We start from the raw sequence: 20,812 nt of genomic DNA, 5'->3' as shown, positions 1-20,812 counted from the left end.
TATTGGGAGACTAGCACGCTTGAGTGACTTTCCGTGACTCTTGGCGCTGCTGAAAACTCTATAGCATTAGTCTCTTGTTCTTGCAAGCTCTTTCTTTATTCTATCACTGTGTATTACTAAGCTCAATTCTCTCTTTCTCTCATATATATACATATATGTATTTTTTTTCTCATTTATTTCGTTTTACTGCTACTACTATTACTACTACTACTACTACTACTGCTGACACTATTATTATTATGATTATTATTATTATTATTATTATTATTAGAACTTTTCCTCCGACATCTTGCTTCACTTGTCTCTAGTCTCGTGTCGATTATATAAATATCTATGTACATTTATACTTGTTTTATATATCTACCTTTAAAATGATATTATTTTTCATGATATGTATACACTCTCTCTAACTTTTCTATTTTCTTTTTCACTTTACAGAAATACTCTGCACAGCGGGCATAAGGTATGATGGCCAGTTGCACTACTGGTTTTTTTTTGTTCGTTTTATTTATTATTATTTTTTTGTTTTTACTGCATCTATTTTTCCCCACTTTCGAAATTTATTTTGCACGCGATAATACTCTTACATACTTCTATCGATTACTTAATAATATACTTCTGTAAATGTCTGTTTAAATTTACTCTGTATCACTTTTTTGTCTGCTTAATTCTGTGTCTTTGCTTTAAAAAAAAATGATAGCGTTTGAGAGTAAAGAAAAAAAATCGGTTCGCGGATCATTTAAATTTTTAAATAAATAAATAAGTACCTAAATTAGTTACCATAAAATATGTATAAAACTAAGTGCAATGGAACATACAAGATAATTAACTTCAAAAATTATTATTTTAAAAATTGATCCCGTCATCCTGCAACTTGATCAGTAAACGTAAGTAAATTTAAAAATATTTATTTTAAATTAAGTAGCATAATAAATAAACTAAAAGCTTAAAGTGATATTTTGATGGTCAGCAAAATAGTTTGGGAGCGCAAACTATGGCCTAGACTTTAAACTTTGACCCTAACTAATGAGGGAACCTTAAGAAAGGTATGGCTTACTCTATGGGTATTACGTACATATAGCATATTTTCTATATAGATAAGAGAGGAACAAAGTATACAAGTATACGATAGTTATAAAGGAGGTAAACTGATACTGTATGTCGGTTTTAGCTCGCAGCCACTCTGATCGCCGTCTTCTCTCTTCAGTATCCTGAGGTGATCCTTTCGCGAAACATCAAGACCAAACGGATATCCGGATATCCGCTTGCGGCGTTGAATCCGTTGGAATCTGAAATTCAAATTGTACGACTACCGTCTGCCTTGTCGTAATGCTCTTTCTATCTATATTCTATATATACATACATACATACATACGTACATATAAGTATATATAGAGTACTATTCCAGACTGGTATATATATATATATACATGTAGTATACATCACTCTCACTGGTGAGAAATAGTGACTGAATGAGTGAGTGATTGTACAGTTGCAAGGTAAAACGAATGATGCTAGGTCAGACTACTCTTTAGCTAACGGCATTGGTGTTGAGTAGAGTATATATATATATATATGTAGGAGGACAAGTGAAGGTACTTTAAATATGCAGAGTAAAATACGCTTCAAAGGACGACTAGTAACACGCGAGAAAAGCCGAGCAGAACCGTAGAAGCGATGTGTGCGCGCGAAGCCGACCACGTTTCGAGGCTTTCGCGGCTAATCCGAAGAGCTTGATCCCTTCACGCTTTGCACAAGGAATATCGGAACAAACGTTTGCCTCTGCTGTACGAACCTCTCACTCTGACCTCCACCCACCACCTGCCGGCTACCGACTACCGGCTACCGGCTATACCCTTTCTATATCGTGTGTAACATATAGATACAACACATAGGGTGTTATGTGTTGTAGGACTTTGCGGGTGCACCAAGCACGTTTCAGGTCTTTCAAAATGCTGTACATAACCCGCCCTTTCACCACCACGGAGATTCTGTGTGCAAAGACTCAGTAATTAATTTTCACGGTTGACAAGAAAAAGGGAGTGAAAAAATTTTTTAAAGTAAATAAATAAAAAATTTTAAATAGAGTAAAATAATCAACGGAAAATTTAATTTCATCTTGTCAAAGGAATTATTATACGTATAGAGAGATAGTGCTTGCTATTCTGACGTCTTTTTCTTTGTACTTTTTCAGTAGTACTGTTCAGTAGCCTCATCTCATCTCATCTCATCTCATCTGCTTTTTTTTTGTCTATTATTATCCTTGGACTTTGACGGTTGTGTTTATAGTAAGGTAGATATTTAGCAAAGACTTTTATTCCAACGGTTTCAATTAACATAAAACAAAAGACCTGAGTTTCAGTAGTTGTGTTAGTGGACGTACATATTTAGATGATGTATATAAACCTATAGAATGATCTAGAGATATATGCATGTGTGTATGCAATCTGAAGCCCAAGAGCTTTCTATTGGACAGAGAAGCCGTGTATGTAAGAGAGAGATAGAGTGAAACGTGTTCCGGTTGGAGTCTCGGGGTTGCACGCTCGGACAATTTGGGTCAGATCCAAGCTTTCAGGGATGATCCTCAATAGACAACAATAGTCATTAGAGCATCGAACGTACGCCAATGATGATCGGTTCGCCGGACAAACTCCCGTTCATCTGCATTTCGACAAAGGCGTAGTCGCTCTCAGCTTTCCTATATAACCCTATATAACCCCATTGACGTTGCTGTTACTGCTGCTTCTGTGACTATATACCGATCATATGTGTCTATATGTATGCACATTTGAGCTACTGTCCTGTCCTGTCCTGTACCATCAAGATTACGCACTTCATCATCACGATGCACACAAGGTTAAGTTTTCCGTATAATCCTCTTGATGATTCCCTCAGCTTATTGTGTATTGAACATAATACTATCTAGCATTCAAATGTTATATAGGATATACACCCGCTAAACTAAGCCCAGTTGCTTTGGGTTCACTAAAAAAATTATCATCTTAAATTTTAAATTAATTCACCCATTAATAGTTTAAAAAAATTTTTTTTTCTTTTTAAATTAAATTACCGTCCAATGTTTTATTATTTTATTAGCTTTTTTATTGCTGATGAAGAAGAAAATTGAAGTTGTTAAAAGTTAAATTTTTCTGTTTATGAATATTTGAAATACTCGCGGGCTTGCGCAGTACAAAATCAGTAGTAGCTGCAGTACAGAGGATACAGTGTAGTGGAGAGTTTAAAGGAGAGAAAGTAGAATAAGTAAAAGTAGAAGAAGACATCGAGTCTTGATGGGTGGGTTGCTTAGAGTTGGCTTGAAATTACCCTCATCTTACGCGGTAATGCTCACTCGTCTTTCTCCCGTCTTGTGTGTTGTGCTGTGGGTGTAAGTGTGCTACTGCACACCACGTTTTACGTCTTGTTGGATACCGCGACGAGCCGACGAATGGTGCAGGTGCGCCGCTCGTGGATGAATAAAGATATATATAGCGATATCGCGTGGTTCAACGGCGAGAGAAAAGGAAAGATAGAGAAGGAAAGAGAGAGAGAAGTGACGTCGGTCTTGCGGAAAATGAAAGCCCTGGGTAAAGTAACCGGGGGAAGCAAGAGAACGAACGACAGAGCTTAATAAGCTGCGAAGCTCAATTTTCTAGAGGCTCAAGGATAACCCTGGGCAAACGGGGGAATCCCAAGCAAGCGAGCAGCCAACCAACCAACCAACCAAGCAGGGCTTTCAATCCACAAGACGCCCGCTACCGGCTTTTCCCGCGCGACAAATTGTTCCGCCTCGCAGCGTCACAAAACCATTTCCAAACTTTACGTTGCTTTCTCTGTATGATGCGTGTACATTGTACTGCGTCTGTGTATTGTATTGTATTACCTGAAAATGATAATGACAATGATGCTAGGCAGATAAGGATACAATAATAAGATTCACGCACTTAGACTATTATTTGTCCACGTATTGTTATGGTTATATATTTTTATTATCATAAATCTTATATATCTGTTTTCATATGTGGATATTTTTGTCGACAGATGGTATGATAGGCATAAGAGTATAGAGTGTAAGTGATTGTTATCACGGACAAAAATTACTAGTGAAATGAACTCTTGACACGCAACAATACTTTGGTGATGATATGATGTCTGAGTCCATTATATAAGTGTGTAGTAGGTATGTTGGAAAAATATATATATATATTTATGTATCTTAACCCCTGATGGTGCTTCATGACGAAACGACCGTGCTAGGATTGGTCGATAGGTCGTTAATACTCTGCTGCGTCGAATCCGCATTGATCCACATGGACAAGTCACCGGATTTAGACTGGATAAAAAATGTGTATTCCATTTGCGCTTATCCATCAATTTCTTTGTAAGGCTAAGTACATTATTACTGTTATTATTATTATTATTATATACCTTTTAGAAGTTATATATATTCGTACATGGAAATAGAAATTCACTAACAAGACATGTTTTATTGAATAAATGTGTGTGCGTAACATATGTCTGAGTATGATTGATCGATTTGTAAATTGTGCGATTTGTTTTCTTCATTATGAAAGACGGTTATCATCCACAATCATATATATTTGTTTTACTGTTATCATCATCATCATCATTATCGTTATTATTATATAGTGTCTGTTTTTATCAGTAGGAAAACCGTGGGCGTGAAATGGAATAAAAATTAGCTGGTGTTATTCACAATAAAACCCTAAACAATAACAACAACAGGAGTAACAATTCCCTGATGTAGGATCCCGCTCTCCGGGAATGATTAATGCGATCTGTCCGAGAGATGTGGGAGACCTTATTGTTACCGTGTCTCGACCTCGTTGCCTAATAGATACAAATGTACATGCAAGCCTTGCGCTTTCTAACCGCGATATAATTACCTTTTAAGCCGGCGGATCTCGTCCCGACGGAGCATTTATAATCTCCCGTTCTTCACTATCTCTCACTCTTTTACTTTCTGCAACACACATAATACCCTCACACATATCCAAGGCACACTATCTTCATCGTTTTATTCACACAAAAGAGCTTTATTTTCATGGTAAATGAGAAAACAATTGAGTGATACGCCCGTACTCAAAGTACACAAAAAATAAAAATTTTAATAATAACGTGAAAGAAAAAATGATTACTCGGTTTTGTAAATAAATTTACTTACATACTTTGATTACAAAGTTTCTTTGTTACCATTTTAATGGTTAATGTAATTAATTCTACAAGTAAATTGTTTTGGTATACACAGAGTTATACAAGAGCAACAAGATAAAAGCACAAGCCAATACCAATATTACGTTTTGTTGGAAAATTCCATTCCTCTCTACATCTGACTAATTCACCATGGGAATATAATCAACCCACTTTGCTCTACGAGAAATGACAGAGGATTCTGGGTATTCATTCACTCTCTACCTTTAATATATATACATATACATATACATTCCTTTTGGCTATATTCAATCGGTCTTTCTGTTAAAATTTGAATCGTGAGTGCGCGGTAGTGAGATGAAAAACATATATATGTACATATATACACATTGAAGTAACGAAAAGTGTGTCGCCAGAGAGATATTAGCCTGCCTGGTATGATGCTCATAGAGAATATGTTATACCATAGACTTGGGCTTTGATGTAGGCCCTGTGACCAAAGGATTATATCCCAGGTATGTGCTACCGCGTGTGCTACACTATCATCGCTGTTGCTGCTGTATATGTATGTGCGTTAGAATACGTACAAGTGGATGAGAAACCTAACCAAGTGAACTGGAGATTATCTGTGTGCATGTGAACTATGAACTTGGGAAAATTTTATCTCGTACCTAACTGCTGCGAACTGAAGTCACAAGAAAATGACCCGGGCTCGTAACTCGTTTTTAAAATTTTTTTTATCATCACTTTATATTCATTTCGTGTATCACAGAGTATCACAGGTGAAAAAAGTCAGTGCCCTTTTTTTGCTTGCTATAAGAAACTAATTAGTCAGGTTTTATCAGCAGAATTGGTTTTATCATTATTTTGATTTACGTTTCGACGATTGTAAGAAGTAGTTCCCGGGTCAAAAATAAAACTTGATTCAGGCTCGCTCCACCTTATTTTTTTTGAAGTTATCGATTTGCCGACGATTTTTCGATGAGATCTCGACTTTTTCGACTTAAATTAAATTTTTTTCAACTTTTTGAACTTTTTTCACACAGTAAAAAATATTGTGTTAAAATTTCAACACTTTTTTTGTGTTAATTTAAAAGTAACACTTAATAAATGTTGATAATATCGATTTTTATACTAAGTAACACTTTTTAAGTGTTGAAGAGTAAATCGATTAAAAATTTTAAAGTAACACAAAGAATTGTGTTGATTTGACACAAAATAATCAACACAAAAATTTTAACACGGACCGTTTTTAACACAGATACACAATATTTTTTACCGTGCATCTTTGTTTCAACTTATTTCAACTTATTCATATTTTTTGATCTTAGTTTGAACTTATTCGCCTTTGCTTCGAGCACGATAGTCATTGACCTTACTTTTGACTTGCTGAACCAAGTCGAAAAAAAGTTATTTATTCGCCTTACTTCCGCCTTTATATATACACATTATTTCACTTTAGTTTTTACTTTTTCGTCTTATAATTGAAGTCGAATAAGTCTAAACCAAGTCAATTTCGACTTGATTTCAATTTTTTCGCCTTAAATCGTGACTAAGTAAGCCAGTTAAGTCTAAACCAAGGCGAAAACTCAACGTATTTCATCTTCGTAAAAAAAAGTCGAGTTTGTCTTGTGAAAAACGGCTCCCAATTTCGACTTGGTAAACCAAGTCTAAATCAAGTTTTATTTTTGACCCGGGTTTTGACAAATCAGTGCCAGTAGGTTTGTGATACTGCTTTGTGAGAGATATTCTATAGCTTTTCTGAGTCTAGGTTGATAAAGTGTCTATGCAATCAAGCTGAATTTTGACACAGTAGCGTACGAAACATCAGCCACAACAGTAACTGCATTTAGATTTGTAGAATTAAATTTACCGAGCATTGGTGTCCACTGGGATATTTCAAAGGGAATCCCTAAGCGTATTAGAGAATAGCCGATGCAGAGGCTTCTGGCATCGCCGTCTCGCGGTCGCTCTCAATCGCTGATACAGCATTACATTATATTACCTATGCAACTCTGAACAATTCTATTCCCTTTCTCTCTCACTCTCTCGCATATTCACTCATCCACTCATCCACTACCAAACTATCTATCTATCTATCGATATATATATGTTGAGGTATATAGACGTCAGTCGTCAGTCGGATTACGTATAAGCTTAACTTTGCCATCAGTATTCTCATATCAGGCTTCTGATGTTGCGACCAGCATATCATAAACATCATTGTATGTCGTTGTCATCGTTGTCGCCGTCGTTGTCGTCGTTGTCGCTGTGTCGTGTTGTACCTTACTCCCCAGCAGAGACGACTACTGGTCAACCACAACGATCAAACACATGCATCAGCACCCACACCCCAGCCTGGTAATTTTCTTTGGTAATATTGTTTTGAAGGGTATATGTTGTTGGGTTAAAGCTTGTGTGTGTACATCACCGTGGTTTTACAAGTCTGTGGTTATTCTCGTGAGGCTTAGAGCCCCGGTTCGTTCACAGTACGAGGCATATACGTCACCAGAATATGCTAAACTCAATTAGACTTTTACGTATAGGTGCTGATGCTAATTAATTAATTAGTCCCAATTAAATATAAGTAATAATAATTTTAGCAATGATAATAATAATAATAATAATAATGATAATGAGAGAAACTAATTACTCATAATCTCATTCATCATTAACTGCTGAATAGAAGTTGTACTGTGCAATCTAATGGATTATAAGCTACTTCTGTTCTGTTGGAGCATAGTTGGCATATACTTTGTTAAAGGGTACTAACTACCGGCAACCAGCAACCATCTACCGGCTAATAAAAAGTTTATCGATGCATTAGCCAGCAGTATATAAAGTAGACTGGAATATTATATAGTTAGGTATTATTTAAACACCATCATCAACGCGGCGTTGGCGCCCCCATAGAGAGTACATCTCATAATCCCCCGGCCACGAGGTTAAATCCGTGGATTTGAATTTGTCGAGCGGGAGATGAAGCTTTACCTACATAATTTACTAGGTATGTGCCGAGCCACGTAGCTGTGCTGCAAGTCCACCTCCGCTTCGTTATATACAGCAGTGTAAGGGGATATGATATGACTATACGTTGGATGTAGCCAAGCTGTACCCGATGCCCAGTCCCGCTATATCCACCAATACATTTACCTACAACGTTACACATATATCTATATGTGGGTATATATTTAGATGATATTGTGGTAGAGTACATGGACGTTCGCACTCCCCCATGAGACTGCGGCTTGACGTCAAAACGCGAAAGCGCCGGGAAATTCCGCGCAAAGCCTCGGATTCTACGCTCTCTACTGGTGCTCCGACTCGCTCACCTCTGTCATTCTATTCCGCTTCAATGATCACGCTGTTGATGATGCATCGCATGTCCATTTAATACTATATATATATTTACAGATGTTATCATTGCTAACTAACATTCATATGTATAATCTTTCATAAAATATTTTATCAATGATGAAAAAAGCTTCATGTGTTTTTATTTTTTATTCTCATGAATAATTGAACAGACAAGTTGTAAATAATGTTGTAGCTTATAATTACAGAGTAAATTTATTGCTCGATATTTTTTTAAAATTATTTTCCGATGTCAAACGACGTATTTTTCTGAAAGAATTCTTTGTGAATTTTTTTTTCTTTAAACTCAAACTGAATGTGTACTTAGATGTCATCGTTTTTCATTTTCTCTTGGATAGGAAATTTCTTCGTATTTAGAATACCTGACGTAACCGAGATTCTATTTATTTTGACCTTTTTTTCTTGTGTACACTTGACAAGATACGCGCGTATATGGCTGAAATGAAATAAATGTAGATAAGAGTAGAAAAAAAAAGTAAATAAATATGAAGACATAAAAGAAAACTTTTAAAATAGAGGGAAACGAAATGAAGTGAAGGAGAAGTTTATAAAGAATAAGGGAGTAGATGTTTGTGGCAGATGCGCTGACAGTAAAACATTCGATTTCCGAATCTTTTAGTTCCTTTATGTTATACATTTTCATCGGCTTTTGAAGATGACACAATGCGTTCTGTCGAGAGTGTACGCATGTGTGTGTAAAAATAAATATTAATTATTGGCTTCAATACTCTGGTCTGTATATTGTTAATTTACGTTTTTTTTTCCTTTTTTTTTATTTAATTGGCAAACATAAGAGTGACAATGATGACAGTAGATAGAAAATATAAAAATTTAAAAAATAAAACACTCAGTACAACAATTAACTCTTCTTCCGCATCGGCTCTCTGTGGATATGTGCCGATGCACGAAATATAGGCGCGGGTTTACGAGAGAGTTAGAGGGAATGAGAGAGATGTCGAAAAATCCAGCGATTTATGCATGTAGATCTGCACTCCCACACATATACACATACACATATATTTATATATGTATTCATAAAAAGAGGTGTATATTGTAGTATAGTGCAGGTTATTTTGTCTCGCTTTCTGCCACGCTCCATTCAATTCATGTAAATTTGAGCGTCGTACCGAAAAACTCGTTGGACCATTCGATTGCACAGACGCCTCGTTGTCCAGTTCAATTTTTGAACTACGAAAGATGTCAGGGGACAGGCCAATCGATCGGATGCATGCATATATTCCAATTGATTCATTCTTTTTTTTTAAATATTTTTTTTAAGGCTGTACACAATAGTATTTATGTTATTTTCAATACAATTAAATAGTCAGATACGATATTATTTTTTTTATTACGGATCATAAAATTTATATAAGTATTTAATTTTAACAAGAGGGTAAACTTTGTGTACTTAAAAGTTTTACTCTAGCATTATAATTCTACTTAATATAGTAGACATATTTGTAAACAATTTATTACACAATAAAATAATTAATTACGTGAACGGAAATTGGCCTTTGAAGTGAATATTTATTCGAAATATTTACTGGTAATTTTTGAGTACACTGAAAAATAACTTGACAGTTAATTGACGTATTTAAAATTATTCGCCTGAAAAGTATCAAACATCAAGCAAAAACGGTTATATAAATTTTATGTTTTAATTATTTTTACTAAATGTTTTTTTTATTTGAGACTTTATTTAACAATCTCAGAGTAGCATGTGGTCTGCATATGTCGATCCTTGAAGCAGGATCATTTTTTACGAGTTCTTAAGTGGAAGAGAGATTTTTTCAAAGAGCAATAAAACTACACGGAGAAATTATTCTTGTTGGAAATTCTACGGTGTCATAGTAAAGCCGAGTGACGGAAACGGAAATAAACACATACAAAAATTACTACAACCATAGTAACTTGTGATGTTTATTTGAATTTCTGCAGATGGTCAACATGATCCGGTTTTACTATGACACCATACACAGGAAAAAAAGTTTGATCTTGAGTCAAGAAAATATTTTAGAGGACAAACATTTTCAGGAACCAAGTCAGGATTTTCTTAAGCCAAGAAAATTTGTCATGGTCAGAGAAAATTTTTACTTTATCCAAGAAAAGAGGTTTTCAAAAAAATTTATTTGAGTCAAAAATATTTACCTTCATTCGAGAATTTTCTGTGTAGCATTTCAAATAAAAATAATTTTTCCCCGCAGGTACGTCATAGACCCAAAATGTAGGCATCAGCTTGCACAGAGACCAAGTATTTAAATAATTTTTAAAAATAAATTATTCAAGCTGAAAATCCACGATCCTAAACCTTTTTAAATCCCAATATTTTTATTTTGAAAATAAGCGGGAGTTTAAAAAAATATCAGCGGTATTAATACTATTTTATTTACCTTCATATACATAGATATGTATGGATGTATGTATAAATTTATAATTAAAGTTAAGTTAATTAAAAGATAGCTTTAATATATAAGTTTATTTTTATTAAACTCAGTTACGTTAATTTAAGTGTAAGCTCATAAATTTTGAGTTTAATTAAATTAAAAATAAAATTGAAGACAATTTATTATTTATTATAAATTGTTAAAGAGTATGCATTTAATATTTTTGTATGCAGAACAAAGAGGCTGGGTAGAAAAGTTATAAGTGTATTTTTTTTTATGTTGCCTTTGCTACGAACAGCTGGCCTTAAATATACCGCGGCCATCAGAGGAAGTGTTTTTTTTTTTTTTTTTTTTTTTTCAAAGCTACTTTTTACAAAGAGTTGAGACACAAAAGCTAGGTTACTTTTTTTCCCAAAAAAAAATATGACTTTTTTTTTGCGCTATTAATTTAATAATTCATTGGATCAGTTATCAGAAGATAATTTTTTTATCAACTTTAAGACTCACTAGCTAATCATATAATAATAAAAAAAAACTGCAAAAAAAGACTAAAATTTTCTTAGTCATTAAGTCAATTAAATGAAATTATTAAAACTTGAATAATTCTGATATTTTTATCCATTTTTCCAGTAATTTGAAGCTTATGAATTTATATACCATATAATGTTGGGAAAAAAAAAAAAAAACAAGTTATAGATAATATCAGTCGAATTTTATCAGTGATTAGTTAAAAAATTTCCCATAAAAACAATACTTTTTATCACGTATGCAGGAATAACTTGCGAGGGGTCGTGTCACCTGGGAATTTCACTTGCTTCTACGGTATCCACATATACAATATGTATGTATATATATATATATATAGATATATTAGAATGTAACCCTCGTAGTACCCTTACCCACTCATATACATATATATATACTCAGCTAGGTTTTACCCACGAGACTCCTATATCGCGGATGTTGTCGTCGGTTTCTAGGCCAAGTGCCTCATTTCTCGATTAATCGAATTCTATCCGGTTATCGCATACATAACTGTGTCGCTTACTATCATCGTCGACGTAATAATTTTTTAAACGTTTATTTTAACGACTTCATATTGTATTATTATTATTATTAATATTATTATTATTAAATTTAATAAGCAATAGCGTATGGCATTTATTATGAGTCGCACATGTATGTGGATGCATGTTCATAACTTGAAGATGCAAATGATTGAGGTGAGGTTGAATTTCCACCAGAGTCTATAACTCGGCTGAAAGTCGTGTAGTGAGAAAGGGGACGAAAGCTCAACTTGCATTGTAATACGTAACGAGGGGCAATTTTTACTGCCACGAACAATATGTCGCATTAGCGCATTGTACGATTTATGCCCGGAGGCTACTATCATATACGATATGCAAGGCCGTACAAGCCCGGTATCGTGTTCCCGTAATCGATGCTTGATTTCCATCTGACTAAAGTACGGGAAATGCATCATGCTAGTTGCCAACTAGCCTACCGGTCTATTTGCATTCTGATTATTTATTTTTTTTTTAAAACCTATATTTTCATTTTTTATTTATCATAATTCCTCCGTTCGAATACGGGATTTTACTGATTCCATTGACGTACGCGCCATTATTATTCCAGCGCTCATTAATACTGTAAAGAGGAAAAATTTTTACCAGTAAAATTTCATCATTTATAAATAAAACCATTCAATTGTGTTTTTGATAATAAAATATTAAACATTGTTCCGGGGTTTTACAGAGGAACAAAAAACTGCGTGGTTGAAAATTGTTAATAAAATTCAACATAGGACAGAGTAGATGTAAATTTATGTAATGATGAAAAGTTTATTTGTATTAATGAGCGGATTTTTTTTACAATGCGGTATAAAAAAATAAATTTAAAAGAGTAAAAGAAAAAAAAAATATAAAAAGTGTTTTCCGGATTGTTAAATGAAAACAATTATTCGACTGCTAGGTAAACACACACTCTCACCTCATCAGTACCAAACTTATTTGTATATGCAAATTGTCAATCAATGTGTGTTGCCCGGTTTACGTTTGCGACCGCGTAACACTCGGCGTGCGCGTGAATGCAATCGAATAATCTCTCTCTAGGGGCCATTTTCACCGCACTCTGGATCGCGGGTACACTCTTGATGCCGTTTCAAACGACGACGCACAGCCCCACCATTGGTTTATCTATTTTCATTATTTTTTCTATTTCGCTTTATTTATTTACGTTTTTGTCTATTTTCGGGCTCTCTCATTTTTCCCTTCCTTTTGTCTGTTCGATTTTTTTTTCTTTGTGTTTTCAACGAGCAACACACAGGTCGCTCGATTGCCGTTTTTTTCCGACTGTACGCCTGCAAATTGCCCAACCATTACTACTTCAGTGAAATGGGACCGAGAATCCTCGAATTCCCTATGTTGTCCTGTTCTATACTCGTCCGCTCATTCGTTGGTTCGTACTCGTTCAATCAGTATCAAGTTGAACGACAAAGCCAACCTTTTATTCTCTTCTGGTCAAATGGTCTAATAGTAGTAGATGATGAAGAAGAAAAGAATGAGATACTAAAAATAAAAAATAACAATGAAGAAGAGAAAAATCTTGGCGATATGCTGTAATTAAATTCACTCTGTATTTATATATGGATGTATAAAGTCAAAGCTTGCTTTTGTTTGAGCAATTTATTTGATTGGATCTTATTCAAAGTAAGAAATGTCGGTAGATATTACTGCTGTTGGTGTTTCTGTTGCTGCAGCAATAGTTCCCAGTGTTTTTCACTTTAAGCTACGCTTGGAGTTTTGACTAAGACTAAAGTTTATAATACGATTGTAGTACGTGATTAACAGTTGGAGGGTTCATAAACTTTAGTTTAAGTTTGTAAAAGCGCTTGAAGATGTGAATTTCCGTTTTTAAGTTTACACATTTCCGTCAATGAAAATGTTTCTGATTCTGTATAGCGTTAGCAGACTCTCTGCAGTATATTGCGCTTTCTATATATATATATATATATATATATATATATATATATATATATATATATATATATATATAATTTAATATAATACAATATAATATAAACTGGAATATTTGCATAAATATATAAATGATGAATGCGAACGATAAAAAATATAACTCATCACTAAAACATGCTTTATTTGTACATAACATTATTAACAGATTTAAATAAATAGAAGCATTTAAATAAATTAAATAATAGCTATAGAATTAACTAAATTATTTTTATTTTTATAATTTTTTATCCCTCTAAAAATGAATTAGTGAAATTCACTGCGAATCAGTGGATAGTCACTATTTCTACAGCTATAAGTATACCACTAATTCAACTTATAGCTGGTTCCCAGTGAATATTCACTTATTTGAAGTGAATTTCACTGATTCATTTTTAGAGAGATTACTCTCTAAAAACGAATTAGTGAAAATCACTATTTGGCAGTGAATAGTATACGACAATTTGGATTAATGAAGTATTTTTCACTAGTAAACAGAGAATAGTCACTATTTTTACTATTTCAAATATAAGAGAGTGATGACTTTTTTTTTGTTTTGTTCGTTTCATGGACGATCTATCAAGTTTATATGCACCAGTGAGGCTCCAACCCATTGAAAAAATATTTTTTACGGGTATAAGTCATCAAGCGTGTTAGTGATAACGATAACACAAAATGATTGTAATGCCTTCGACTTGTAGATTAATATTTTTGGGTTGGAGAGTAAGCAAGTCCAGCGACGATCTGTTTGATGATCGCCGGACTTGGAAGTGAGGTTGCACCTGCCATGCCGAACTGTCTAAATGCAGTGTAATTAACTACAAAACATATAAATTAAATTGACTATTAAAAGTATGAGACAGGAGTGGAGTAAATTTGGATAAGATTGACTGGCGGCGCTTGCGTAATGATCAATGCCGTTAATCTTGTCTTCATTTTTCTGAGGAGGAAAAATAAGTTCCATGGGTGCTGTTACACTACTCATGAGATTGCGCCAGAATTTCATTCTAATCGGCAGGAAGCCCTCCTTCATCGAAATATCCGGCGATCCTCCCATGCCAATCTTCATGAATCGGAAATCCTCTCGATACGGTTCCCAATCTGGTGTTAGCCGTGCGCTTGGTATTCTGTGAATAAATGAAGGAGATCACCGGATATCGTTTGATCGATCAGCCAAACGGTATGACGAGAATGCTACTAAACTAAGTACCCACGTTTCACTCAAGTATATTCTACTTAATTTATGTCTATCATCATCATCATGAATCATGACGGAAATCATCGATCGTTCCAATCATTCAATCACAATTAATAACTAGATACAACACATACTCACCCATTTTTAACGAAATTAGTCCACATTTCAGTCATTATATTTATCATTGTTTCATCTTTAGCTGTGTTGTGCAATTGCAGATCCGCAAATTTGGCATTATGTATTGGGAACAAATAATTTAAATCGTCTGTATGATCAATACCTATTGAAAATCATTCTCAATTATTTCCATTCAATATATAAATTCACTTTTTCATTAAAATAATTTTTTAAAAAATTAATTACCATAACGCTGAGGATATTGATACGCATAAGTTGAGGTGTAAGTACCCTCGTATGCAAATTCATAGAAAAATACATTTGATTTCATCTTCGGAGCCTGAGCATTTAAGGCTTCGAAAATCCAATAATTCATTAATCCATCACCTGTCATCTAGAGGAATTTAAGAGCATCGGAAAATAAATCAATAGAATCATAATAAACCTATTAATCGGGTAAAAAAAAAAGTTACCGCTGTTAAATTGCTAGTGAACTCTTCATCAGGAATATTGTCGTCGGCTAGAGAATAAAAGTTTATTAATTCCGTTGCGAATTTCGTGGTATTCATAACGATCTCTTCAGTTTCTAGATACAGTGATATCACGTCAGTAAATTTGGTTTTAAATTCATAGAGTAATTGTTCGTCGGTCAATAAACCTTTTAAAAAAAATTTTCAATGATTAAAAAATAATAGTTTTTTTATTACGCTGTAAAAAATTAGCTAAGTGAATGCGCAGCGGATGACTGTTTATTTATTTAATCCCCTCGGAGTGAAATTCGCTCTGAAGAGAAGTTAAATTGAATATTAAATCTCCAGATCAGAGTAAAATTCACTCCTAAAAGGAGTTTATTTTAATATTGAAATTCCGAATCAGAGTGAATTCGGATTGAAATAAAATATAACAGCGAATGTAGCAGACATCAGACAAAATTAAAATTATAAATAAATAGAGTGAATAATTTTTAAAAAAATATTTCTAAAAAATGCACTTATTAATTTCAAAATTTTTTAAATGCGCATTTTTTTTTAATTTAATTTTATTAATTATTTACTCTATTTAATAATAATTTCAAATTTTTCTGATGTCTGCTACATTCATGATCCTGAAGTTAGCAGACACTTAGTAACTTTTGGATTTTTTTTTCATCAAATCAATTACAAAAAATCAAAAACTAAAAATATGCGCATGTAGAAAATTTAAAAAACTACAAGTGAAATTTTCAAAATATTTCTTTTTTATAATTTATTGTTTAAAAAAAATCAAAAAATTATTAGACGTCGGCTGACTTCAGTATCATCTACATTCACATTCATAATAAAATCCGTGATCACTCCGAATTCACTCCCAATTTTTTACAGTGTATAGAAAAGTAAAAAAAAAAAATAAACTAACTCATTGACTTGAGTAAACCTTCGTCAGAAACAACTCCAACGATCCAAGGAATATCACGGAATTTTCCTTGTTTAATAGTAGACAGTGGATGTCGTACGACAATAGCGCCTTCAGAATCACTTTCAATTGTTGGTCCAAAGTTACAGTATGAATTCTTATGCCATACTTGCTGGAAAAAAAATTTTAACGGTATTTTTCTGACAACTCTATTCAATACTTCCACTCCACATAACATTCTATGGAAAGATATAATATTTGTTTAATACTGATAAACATACAAAGAAACTGAGCTGTTGAGTGATGCGTTCGGAACTCATTCGACGCAAGCATTTTATTATGTCTCTATCGTCACCGGTAATGGTCTCGTTGGCTTTCCACTCGCCAAATGCGTAGTCGAAGTCGGTAATTTTGCGGACAGGACCGCAGCCAAGTTGAGCCGCTAGTGCAACGAAAGTGTAACGGGTTTTCGCATGATGAGTTGGATGTATACCCCAAGGTGCACTTGCTATACCAGAGTGAGTGATAAGCTTGTCAAAGAGACCCTCTGTGCGTTGAGAAAGTCCTAAGTGGTGAGCTATTGAAGCACCAGCACTCACTCCACCCAGTGTTACTGAACTTGGATCACCACCAAAGTTCTCGATATTACCTTGTATCCACTTTAAAGCCTCAAGTACGTCTTTTATACCATAGTTACCTGGTGAAGCCTCATTGCCGCTGCTTAGAAACCCTTTAAAATCATAATTCCAAACGATTACACGATGAAAAAATTTTTATTCATCTAAGATTTTTAAAATAAAAATGAAATTTGAATAAATTAATAGCTTTGTGTTTATAAATATTTAATAACTGCATAAAACTTTAATAGATTTGTTATTCGGGATGAGATTTTACTGTAAAATCAAAATAAAAATTTATTATTCAAAGGTAAATAATTAATTTATTTTGTATTTGTGAAAAAGTTGAATGGAATATGACTTGTAAATATAAAATAAATATAAATTAATTTTTAAATCAATTATTTAAAAGAAGCAAAATATAAAAACTTGGTTTTTATCTTTTAATTATTAATAAGAGATTAAAATGGAAATGGAAATAAATTAGTAAGTTTAATATGCAAATAATAATTAATAAATTTTTCAATTTCCCGCTTGGAAAATTATTCATTTTCAGGGATTATTTTTTTTTTATTGTAAATTTTAAGCTCTGATTTTATTGAGCTGATACTTGCCAGTGATTATTTATAAAACATTAAGTACCAAGTTTTCATAATCGATTAAAAATTTATACTGCCAAGTCATGGTCCAAATTACGGTCGTTTATTTTTGGAATAAAAATAATTTTATTGTAATTTAATATTTACCTAATATACCGAGTCGGTAATTAACGGTAACGAGAATTAATTTTCGATCCAACAGATAACTTGGTGCTAGTAATGTACTATTATTACTTCCGGTAACAAATGATCCTCCGTGAACAAACACCAAAACAGGCAATTTTTCCGAGCTAGAATTCTATTAAATTATCACTAATTACTAAAGATTATTAAATAATAAAATAATTTTTATTTCATTAAGCTCTTCTCTTATCATTTGTTATCTAATATTTGCATATGGGAAAAGAAAAAAAACATTTTAACAAATTACGGCAGCGCAGGAGATAATAATTTAAGTAGTTAGAGTGTGTATGTTTTTATCACATTATAGAGATTCAGCGTAAAATTATCCATGCAATTTGTTATACACGACCTCGAGGTTTTTTCTTTTTTCATTAATTAACGTACGACCTCCGCAGACAATAGAGATCGTGTTACTTTTACCGCCACACATAATACAACCTCTAGAATGCCCAACTTTCCCATCTATAATAAATTACTTCACTTTATAGAATACCTAATGTAGGTGAACAAAACTTTATTTTTAATTTAAAACTTTTTATTTCCTATGTTTTCTTTTATAAATATCGCGAGCCATGTGAAAAAAAAAACAAGTTTTTAAAAAGTTACGCGCGAGAAATTTTCGAATTTCAAATGATTCAAAAGCTTACGCTAGAATTTTTGGATAATTTAAAAAAACTTTATTAAATATTACGGAAATTTCCACTCAATTGACTTTAATATTTAACATCTCAAATTTAAAAAATTGAATGTAAAATGTAATGAGTGTGAATGAAGCAGACATCAGACAAATTTAAAATTATAAATAATTCGAGTAAATAATTAATAAAATAAAATTTTAAAAAATGCGCATTTAAAAAATTTAAAAATTAATAAGTGCAATTTTTTTAAATTTTATTTTATTAATTATTCACTCGATTTATTTATAATTTTGAATTTGTCTGATGTCTGCTACATTCACACTCGTAAAATGTAATGATGCTGAAGTTAGCAGACAATTAACAATTTTTGAATTTTTGTTTTTTCAACAACTTAATTTAAAGAAAAAAAAACTAAAAATTTGCACATGTAGAAAATTTAAAAAACTGTAGGTGCAATTTTTTGAAATACTTTTTTTTTTAATGTATCGTTTTTAAAAAAATCTAAAATTATTAGACGTCGGGTAATTTCAGTATCATAAAATGTAACTTTAATTTCCGAGTCATCTAAAATTTTCAATTTTTTCATTTCCAGAGCAGTTTTTTTTTGTACGGATGTATTTATATTTAAATTTATAATAAAGTACTGACCTCAGGTACAAAAACATTTAGATGTAGGCAGTCTTCATCTCCAACAACGATTCCTTCATCATTTAATTGCGGACACTGAGGGCCGTCGACCGTAGCATCGCGGAGTTTTGTCCAGCTTTGATGCCACGGTTTCGGTCTCTGTCATTCATAAAATAGTCAATTTATTCTTTCAAATTATATGCATGTCTATATATATAAATATATAAAATTTACCTCGAAACGAAGGGAACCAAGTGGTGGTTGAGCATAAGGAATACCCAGATAACCAGCAATTCTGTATCCCCAATGACTTGACATCCATTTGCCCAGAACTGGACCGAATGAAGTTCGAACAATTGGATCATCTAACGCTTTAGTTGTACAAACAAACGCAATTAAAAAACAAATAACGGAAACAAAATTCATTTTAATAATAGTACTATTAATTAAATATATAAATGAATAAATAAATAAATAAGTAAACGCAAACGTATATTTATAAAAGCGTAAAGTGACAATTTGAAAACTCCATCAAGCGGTCGTTGATTAACGACTGTTGGGAGTTTTCAGCTTTTGCAATTGTTACACTTACTTTCGGGTAATTATCACGATAGTATGCGCGCGCTCTGGGGGCTGATAGCACAAGTAAACAGAAGGCAAAGCTTTAATTAAACTGCGCTTCTCATTTTGTGAGTGATATAATCATCTGACAACTAGACTCAGTGTGATGACTTATTTATTAAACAATTTATTACGCTTAATATTAAACAATCATACGACACATTACTGTTATTTTTATTTTGAATTTATTTAAATATATTAATAAATGCACAATGATAAATATTTAAATTTAAATTAACTATTTTATTTTCAATTAATATTTATAAACAGAGATATCAATTTCATGCATATATATTTCATTTTAATTAAAAATTTATTTTTATTTTATTCAGTTCACTCCCAGTGACAATAAATAAATATATACTGTCAATGTTAAAATTTAATCAGTAGGTATATAGATGTATATTTAGACAGATAAAAAAGGTCAATGAGTCGATAAAGATCTTATGAATGAGATTTTCAGATATACCAATTTCAAATGCAATTACTAAAAGGATTGCCGAGTTTGTTGATTCGACTCTGTAGCAGCATCGAGTGGTGGCAGATCCAGGATTTAATTTACCTCGTAAAATTGAGAGAAATCATGATACCACTCTCTCATGGTTATATAGAATTCACATGGAAAAGGTGGTTTAGATGTGACTAGCAGCACAAATTAATTCCATTTCTCTAGTTTTCCTACCCAATACACCATTAAATCAAAATCATCCTTCTCTTTAGTCCGCTCGTCTGCCATCTACGGCTATATAAATTCACGTACTATTGATTATCTGCTGATTTAGTTTATCTTGTGTATCACATTAACCTATTAATGATCAGAAATATCAGATTACATTCATCAGTACCTGAAAAAAAAAATAAATAAATAAAAAACTGCTCGA

The 20,812-nt window shown here is 32.8% G+C and overlaps 2 protein-coding genes across 2 annotated transcripts in view; one reads left to right on the top strand and one right to left on the bottom strand.

Moving 5' to 3' along the window:
* The first annotated feature begins 445 nt into the window (after positions 1–445).
* LOC130663777 (polypyrimidine tract-binding protein 2) overlaps positions 446–20,812 on the top strand; it is a 142,689-nt gene continuing 122,322 nt past the window's right edge. The window contains exon 1 of the mRNA XM_057463223.1: positions 446–463. The gene's annotated coding sequence lies outside the window, so the exon portion shown is untranslated. The remainder of the gene's footprint in view (positions 464–20,812) is intronic.
* LOC130663776 (esterase FE4-like) lies at positions 14,054–19,876 on the bottom strand. The gene is made up of 9 exons (XM_057463219.1): positions 19,545–19,876; positions 19,332–19,469; positions 18,010–18,160; positions 16,928–17,376; positions 16,650–16,818; positions 15,728–15,912; positions 15,501–15,648; positions 15,276–15,417; positions 14,054–15,066 (listed from the first exon to the last, which is right to left on the bottom strand). Exons 1-9 carry the CDS (start codon positions 19,734–19,736, stop codon positions 14,754–14,756), a joined length of 1,887 nt encoding a protein of 628 aa, XP_057319202.1. The 5' UTR covers positions 19,737–19,876; the 3' UTR covers positions 14,054–14,753.

The sequence above is a fragment of the Microplitis mediator genome, chromosome 2, assembly GCF_029852145.1.
Source record: "Microplitis mediator isolate UGA2020A chromosome 2, iyMicMedi2.1, whole genome shotgun sequence".
Taxonomy (NCBI): domain Eukaryota; kingdom Metazoa; phylum Arthropoda; class Insecta; order Hymenoptera; family Braconidae; genus Microplitis; species Microplitis mediator.
Note: the sequence above shows the minus strand (reverse complement) of the source record. Positions and strands in the feature narration are given on the sequence as shown.

What these genes read in the sequence shown, in the direction of transcription:
- LOC130663776 (XM_057463219.1), bottom strand. Translation starts at nt 19,736, where the DNA reads ATGAATTTTGTTTCCGTTATTTGTTTTTTAATTGCGTTTGTTTGTACA. An exon ending in TTGGTTCCCTTCGTTTCGAG is followed by an intron (nt 19,470 to 19,544) that starts GTAAATTTTATA and finishes TATGAATGACAG; the next exon opens with AGACCGAAACCGTGGCATCA. An exon ending in AGGTTTACTCAAGTCAATGA is followed by an intron (nt 15,913 to 16,649) that starts GTTAGTTTATTT and finishes TTTTTTTAAAAG; the next exon opens with GTTTATTGACCGACGAACAA.